This window comes from Herpailurus yagouaroundi, unplaced genomic scaffold (genome assembly GCF_014898765.1).
Source record: "Herpailurus yagouaroundi ecotype Mexico unplaced genomic scaffold, PumYag 196, whole genome shotgun sequence".
NCBI classification, from domain to species: domain Eukaryota; kingdom Metazoa; phylum Chordata; class Mammalia; order Carnivora; family Felidae; genus Herpailurus; species Herpailurus yagouaroundi.
In genome coordinates this window covers 7,895,773-7,903,459 of record NW_024412427.1, presented here as the reverse complement: position 1 = coordinate 7,903,459, position 7,687 = coordinate 7,895,773, and the positions used below count along the sequence as shown (strand labels likewise).

General features: G+C 52.8%; 1 protein-coding gene across 1 annotated transcript in view; it reads left to right on the top strand.

Annotated features, from left to right (window-relative positions):
• LOC121012209 (lipopolysaccharide-binding protein-like) overlaps positions 1-7,240 on the top strand; it is a 22,333-nt gene extending 15,093 nt beyond the window's left edge. The window contains exons 11-15 of the mRNA XM_040447078.1: positions 2,189-2,256; positions 3,805-3,850; positions 4,750-4,813; positions 5,665-5,741; positions 6,880-7,240. Of these exons, the coding sequence (XP_040303012.1) occupies positions 2,189-2,256; positions 3,805-3,850; positions 4,750-4,813; positions 5,665-5,741; positions 6,880-6,924 (300 nt within the window). The 3' untranslated portion in view covers positions 6,925-7,240. The remainder of the gene's footprint in view (positions 1-2,188; positions 2,257-3,804; positions 3,851-4,749; positions 4,814-5,664; positions 5,742-6,879) is intronic.
• The last annotated feature ends 447 nt before the right edge of the window (positions 7,241-7,687 follow it).

Genomic DNA, 7,687 nt, shown 5'->3' with positions numbered 1-7,687 from the left:
CTGGCTGAAGTCGGACGCTTAACCGACTGCGCCACCCAGGCGCCCCAGAATAAGATTTTTTTTAAGTTTACTTATTTTGAGAGAGAGAACACGTACTAGTGGGGAAGGGGCAGAGAGAGCAGGAGAGAGAGAGAACCCCAAGCAGTCTCCCCAACACCGGGCTCGATCTCATGAACCATGAGATCACGACCTGAGCCGAAATCAAGAGTTGGACACTTAACCGAATGAGCCACCCTGGTGCCCCAAAAAGAAGTTTTTAAGAAATGGTGCTGGGGCGCCTGGGTGGCGCAGTCGGTTAAGCGTCCGACTTCAGCCAGGTCACGATCTCGCGGTCCGTGAGTTCGAGCCCCGCGTCGGGCTCTGGGCTGATGGCTCAGAGCCTGGAGCCTGTTTCCGATTCTGTGTCTCCCTCTCTCTCTGCCCCTCGCCCGTTCATGCTCTGTCTCTCTCTGTCCCAAAAATAAATAAACATTGAAAAAAAAATTTTTTTTAAAAAGAAATGGTGCTGGGACAACTGGATATCCACGTGCAAAATGAAACCAGACCCCTTCCTTATACCTACACAAAAAATTAACTATAAGTGGACCCCAAACCCAAAGGTGGGAGCTAAAACTACAAAACTCTCAGGAAAAAAACACAGTGTTAAATCTTCTTGACCTTGGGTTAGGCAAAGGCTTCTGAGATGCAAATCAAAAGCATGAACAACAAAATTAAAAAATGGGTAAATTGGACGTCACCAAAATTAAAAACTTCTGTGCTTCAAAGGACATAATTCAAAAAAGTGAGAAAACCCACAGAAAGAGAGAAAGCAAAGCAATATGCAAAGCATATATATGGGAATGGATGTGCTTCCAGAATATATAAAGAACTCTTACAAGTCAGTCATAAAAACGACAAGCCAGGGACGCCTGGTTGAATCAGTCGGTTAAGCGTCCGACTTTGGCTCAGGTCATGATCTCACGGTTCGTGAGTTCGAGCCCCATGTCGAGCTCTGTGCTGACAGCTCAGAGCCTGGAGCCTGCTTCGGATTCTGTGTGTGTCTCTCTCTCTCTCTCTGCCCCTCCCCCGCTCATCCTCCACCCCCTCCCTCTATCTCTCTCTCTCAAAAATGAATAAACATTAAAAAAATTTAAATGACAATCCAATTTCAAAAGGGGCAAAACACTTCTGCTTCTGGGAAGGTGGGCTAGCTAGATGTGCATTTCCCCCACGCCTGCTGAGTACAACCAAAAACCTCACACATTACATATAAAATAAACAAGAAAACTCTGAAAGGCAGAGAGAAAAAGGTGGATGGGCCAGGGGCCTCAGGATCTAAGGAACGGCATGATGATGAGTGCCCTGGGTTTTCTTTTTGCCCTACAGAGTTCAATTTGGGGCAAGGTGGAAACACTCCCAGGCACAAGCAAAAAAGAGCCCCCAACAACATCCTCCTGTCTCTAGCCAAAGGACCAAAAACGGGACAGCCTCGTAAGACAGAAAACTTATAGACAATCCATAACTCGCTCAAGGCTATACCAACATGCCCAACACCCCTGCCGGGGTGTGTCAGTGGAACAGAGAAAAGGAGTGAATTAAAAGATAGGACGATAGAAATGAGCCAGTCCGAACCCGCAGACTGAACAGACGTAAGGAGTCTCAGGGCCCCGTGGGACTCCGACAAAAGATCTCACCTTCATGTCTTCAGAGTCTCAAAGTAAGAATGGCTGAGAATTCCCCAAATTTGGCAAGAGACATAAATCCAGAAGAGCGAACCACCCTAGATGTCGCCTGGTTCATCCCCACCCCTCGACGGACCAGGCCCCGGGGTCGGCTGGTGGTATCTTTAAATGTCCCTAGGGCTCAGGGACTCTCTGAACTTCTCTTAGTAACCTGCTTCAAAGCCCAGTCATACTTGTCGGTGGACGGTCTCCCTATTCGAATGTTCTGTGTCTGTAGCTCCGGCTTATTTCCCCTTTTTGATGCTTCCATTAAGACCTCTAAAACCCCAGCTCACCTTTCTTAAAATCGGCTGGGGAGCCACCAACATTCTGCATCCCCAGCCCACAATCCTCGGGTCACTCCTTTTCACCTACATGTTCCACATCCCGCCGTGGCTTCTATTTCTGAAGAATTCTCTCCTGGCCTGGGAGCCAACCTGACTTCTACATGGGCTGAGAGTCTGAGTTACCCCCCTTTGGTTTTCTAGACAACCAACATCTCCGCCACCATCAATGTGAGCTCCGGCAGGGTCGTTGGTTCGGTCACCACGGGCAGGTAAGAGGCCGTAGGATGAGGGGAGGAAATAGGGCAGGATGGGGAGAACCCGGCAGTGACTAGAGCATCTAGTCTGTTCGCTGATAGGACTGGCATTGACCCTTGGAAACAGAGATCTCCACGGGGGCTGGCCTATCCTGTAATCCGGGTGCCCCTTCGGAAAGGCATGTTGACATGGCATGCATGAAAGTCATGCTTCCCTGTCCCCTCTCAGGCGTCAGTGGAGGAGCCGGACTTCCGCAAAGGGATAACTTAGGAATCGTAATCTACCTGGAAGACGCGGGGCTCTGCAGGGACTTTGTATAAAAGATTGAGAAAAACTATCAGTAACCTGCACAGGAGAAAGGGAGATTCGGGATGCAGGGTTAAAGACGCCCCAGCCACTCCTTGCTGCTCCCCTGCCCAGACACCCAGTCAGTAGGCAAGTCCTTACCTAACCAGGGGGCCAGTGGGGGCGGGGGGGGGGGGAGATGCAGGCTTGCGGCAGGAGGGAGTATATCCCCAGCGAGGGCTGGCGCTTCCCCTGGCGGTGTCCTCCGTCTGGAGCCCTCACCTGTGTCCCGTGTGTCACTGGCTCTGGGTGCTGCTGCCTGCTGGGGAACAGGTGCAGCGGGTGCGTCAGAGGAACTGATTCCAGGCTTCGGGGCTAGATGCGTGTTGGCTGATAAAGTGCACTGACCCCATTAAGATGAACATCTTCTTTAGAGGCCTTTAAACAGAGAAGCCCATGGTGAACATGTGGGCCGTGCAGAGGTCCCAGAATTTGAGTTTATGCATAAACCTGGCTAGGGGTGGGGTCGCAGTATCCGAGCGGACAGCCAAGGGCTTGGGCTGTGGAGAGACGACAAAATGAGGGGGGACTTAAGAGGACCTCACACAGTGGTTTCATCAAGGAACTAGCAGAACGATTCTGCCCTATGAGAAGAAAGCAGAGATCAGCCCAGGGTAGTTAGAATCCCTGAACAAGAGAGCCCGGCCAGCAGCCAGGAGGTTCAATGGGGAAAGCCGGGGGGGGGGGGGGGGGGTGGCTGCTACAGCGACAGCAACCGAGGTCCCTGGAACAATATTGTCTGTTCCCAGACAAGAACAATGATAATTGTTTGCATAATTATCATGCAACGCGTGCTCATGGCAAGAAAAAGTTGGAAATTGCAAAGGTGTAAAAGAAAACCACCCCGAATCCCCCCTAACCCTGCCACGTAGTACTAGTTTCCCGCTTCCTTCCGTTTTTTGTGCCGTTTTACATAATCGGACGAGCAGAGCATTAGTTTTTGTATCCCGCTTGTTCCAGTTAGTGTTTGTATCGTCACAATTTATGTAAGTTGTTGCAGATGCTCTGCCAGCCTTATTTTTAACAACATCGCTTCTTCTTAAATCACCGGGCATGCTTGAAGGCCTTAAAAATGCGCCACACTGCAGAGAAACGCTGGGGTGCCCAGGCCCCGGGGAAACGGCCTTGCCCGTGGGCACTGGGTGCTCCCCTCGGGTAACGGCGAGGAAGTAGCGGTCACGGCTCGCGGTGACCCGTGCCTCTCTTTCTCCACGCAGTAAGCTGAAATTGGAACTGAAACACTCCAACGTCCGTTACTTCAATGTGAGTTGTTTTCCCCAGCACCTCTTCTGCGTGTTCTCCGAGCAGGGATTCGGCCCGGGGGGCGGGGGGGGGCCCCGGCCACAGAAAACGCATGGTGGAAACGGATGCCGTGTCTAAAAGTTAATCCTCCAAGAAGGGCGTTGCCTGAGGGCCAACGGAGGCAACAGGACGTGGACATCAAGAGCGTTGAAGGAAGATAGATCTGGGCGCTTGTACCAGATGTACCGCTGGGTTACTGCGTAACGTGGGGAAAATGACTTAACCTTTCTGGGCCTCAGTTTCCCTGACCGTAAAATGGGAATACTGATACCCACCCCAGCTACTTCGAACGGGAGCTATCACGTGACACGGGGCAATGAATTTAGTAAGACCCTTTGACAAAGTGCCTCACACAGAGTAAGCTCTCGGTATATATTCAGTGCCGTGGTATCATGATAATAGGAGCCCGGGTCCACAACACCTTACCCAAAGCCCTTAGAGCTGATGGGCTTCAGAGTTGAGAACTTTTGACAGGAAATCTGGGGCGTCCAGCATAGGTTAGCTAACTCTTTCAGGGGGATCTGGGGCAGCGCTCTATCACCAAACACATTAAAACTTCTGCAGCAAAATTTTAAAGTGTTTGCACAGAGTGGAGTAAGAACCACGAAATATCCCGATGGCAGTTCAGGTCCGGGGTTGCCATAAGATGAGCCTGTACATCCTGATGGCGAAGGAAGGTCAGAGAGTGGGGTTTAGGAGATCGGGAGTAAGGAGCTGTTTGTTCATCTGCAGCCAACCTGCTTTGGGAGTGGGGTGGCATGTCGGTGTTTCTGGAGGCGAGGGCCAGGCAGATGTCCTTCCCTCGGACTTGTTTTCATTCACATCTTGTTTGTTCCCTTTGCTCTGCGCCCCCCCCCCAGGTGGATCTGATGGAAGCCATCCTCAATTACTACGCGCTGCACACCCTGTACCCCTCTCTCAACGGTAAGCCTAGCTGCTACCGTGCAAACGTTGAATTCTACCCTTTCTGTAGGAGTCAGGGATCAGTCGGCCTGCCGCTTACCAGGCTGAGCCCCTCTTCTTCCAGGACCCCGCGCTCATGGAGCGCACGCTTTGTTGGGAAGGCAGACGTGTAACAGGCAGTGACAACCTGCGTGACAAATGCCTTGACAGAGGAAGCACAGGGTGCTGTGGGAGCTAGGAGGAGGCATTGAACATGACTTAGAGGTCGGTCCAAGCTTCCAGGAGGTGAGGGTCAAGTTGAGTCCCAAAGCACAGGGAGTTGGGTCAAGGGAGGAGGGGCATTCCAGGCAGCACCTGGAGAACATCTGGAGTTGGCACCCCGGGGTTCTGGGCCAGGATGGGTGACTGACTTGCTCGGTGACCTTGACCTTGATGGAAGCAGCGCTTGGCCCAGTAGCTGCCGGAGAACCAGCAGGCCTCCTTCTACGCCATGGCCTTCTCCAGCTGGCCTCACCACCTGCCTTTTACCACCACGAGGTCAGAGCAGGAAGTCATCCTGGAAAAGAGAGAGCGGCAGAGATGATGGTCCTCGGGGCCGAGTCCCTGGTTATAAGTACAGCATGTCCCATCCCGGGCCGCTCTGGCTGGTGGAGGCTGTCCACATCTGTCCCCTCCTGAGGAAGCCGCATTTGCCAGGCATTTTCATCTACATGCCCCGCTCCCCACAGAAAGCCGGCCCCGAATCCAGCAGCCTACCGCATTTCAAAGCAGCCCGCCCTGTCACCGGCCAGCGGCCAATGCAGTGAGCTGTGTCCCCACACGTCCTCAGCCTTCTCCGTCCAACCCGTGTCTCTCTGCTGTTTATCTTCCAGCAAAGCTTGAGGAGGGCTTCCCTCTGCCTCTGCCAAGGGACACCTACCTCAACAGTTTGGAGCTCCACGTCCACAAGGTCAGTGAGACGTGGGGTCTGGATGGGGAGCCCTAGGGCCTCCTGGGAGGGCTGCTTTCGGGGCTGGTAGACATTAGGGGGAGCCCCTGATTCCCGCTTACATCCTGGACCTAATGTTTATAGGAACAAATATATTTGTTTTAAATTTTGGAGGGCAGACGCAGGTTTGGATTATGTGGAATCTTGGCTTCGTGCAGAAAGGCTCAGTTGCCAATAATTCAGTTCAAACACCTTAACTGCACATCAGCAATGTGGAGGGCCCTATACCCACGTGTGACAAGAGGAAAGCGTGCACAGGGGTCAGATTAGACGCACCACTTCCGGGTTGATGAGCCAGAACCTCCTTGGTGGTGTGAGAGTCCCCACTGGGCCACCAGCCAGCCTTCCCTCCCACAGCAGCAAGGGATGTTCCCGGAGAAAAACTGACCAGGCCTTTTAGCGCAAGAAGCACGTCAGGGGCAGGGACAGGGACAGTGACAGTTTATAACTCCAGAGACACCCATGTCTTCAGTGTTCATAGCATGTTCTTACTCCAAGGTAATTCTAGACTACATCCTTATAAATTAATTATGCGAGGGGAGTAAACTGAGGCAGCACCCAGAGGCACGTTGTTCTCTTGGGAGAAAAAACTTCTGGGGGACGGACAGTGACATTCATGCGTGTCTTCCAGAACTCAGCGGATCGGGAAATGCAAATAAATTCCCAGGGGGGCAGGCAGCTGAGAGGGACAGTGTTTCTTTTTTTTTTAATTTTTTTTAATGTTTATTTATTTATGAGACAGAGAGAGACAGAGCGTGAACGGGGGAGGGTCAGAGAGAGGGAGACACAGAATCGGAAACAGGCTCCAGGCTCTGAGCTGTCAGCCCAGAGCCCGACACGGGGCTCGAACTCACGGACCGCGAGATCATGACCTGAGCCGAAGCCGGACGCCTAACCGACTGAGCCACCCAGGCGCCCCGGGACAGTGTTTCTAAAAACCTCCAAGACCTAAAGGCATGGCCTTTGCACTTGACCCGGTGTTTCGGTTCAAGTGAGAACGTGCCTCTAGACCCAGTGGGGGTTCCCCTTTCGGGAAGCCCCTCTCCTACGCTGCTCACAAAGTGAGCTTTCTTGTGGGTCCTGTTTGCCTCCTCTCCAGAACTTCTTGCTCTTGGGGGCCAACCTTGAAGAGGCCGAACACTGAAGAGGAGTAGCCATGGCCGGAGGGGACGACATCACAGCTGGGGCTGCCCCTGCCCCCGTGGGGGTCCGGAGGCTGCAGCCACACTGCCTCCACTCCCGTGAGGGCCCCCTCCACATGGACACTAGTCACCGGGGAGCCTGTGGCACCTGAACACACGCCTGAACAGGTGACCCCTTCCCCCCCCCTTTCTCCTCCTCCTCCTTCCCGTGTCCCTTCGTGGTTTCTTTACGGCTGCCCTTAGCCTTACTCTGGGCGGCTCGCCCCTGGCTACCTACCTGCCGGCCACCAGAATAAACTTCAGTAAAGGGGGAAAGCATGAGCACTGTCTAGTCGCCACACAGCTCAAAGCACCTCGCTCACCACGAAACATGAACTTAGTCCCCTGTGTCCTTTGGTGTCGTGGTTACAGGAGCAAGAGTCAGACAGAGGGGGCTCAGCGCTTCCTTGATGTGTGGTATTTATCGAAATGGGAACGGGGCGCCTGGGTGGCTCAGTCGGTCGAGCGTCCGACTTCGGCTCGGGTCATATCTCGCGGTTCATGGGTTCCAGCCCCACATCAGGCTCTGTGCTGACCGCTTGCTCAGAGCCTGGAGCCTACTTCAGATTCTGTGTCTCCTTCTCTCTCTGCTCCTCCCCAGCTCACGCTTTGTCTCACTCTGTTTCTCAAAAACAAATAAATGTAAAAAAAAAATTTTTTTTTTTAAAGATCCTTTAATACACTAGGAGTAGGATGACAGACTTCCAAATTTTAAATAAATCTGTC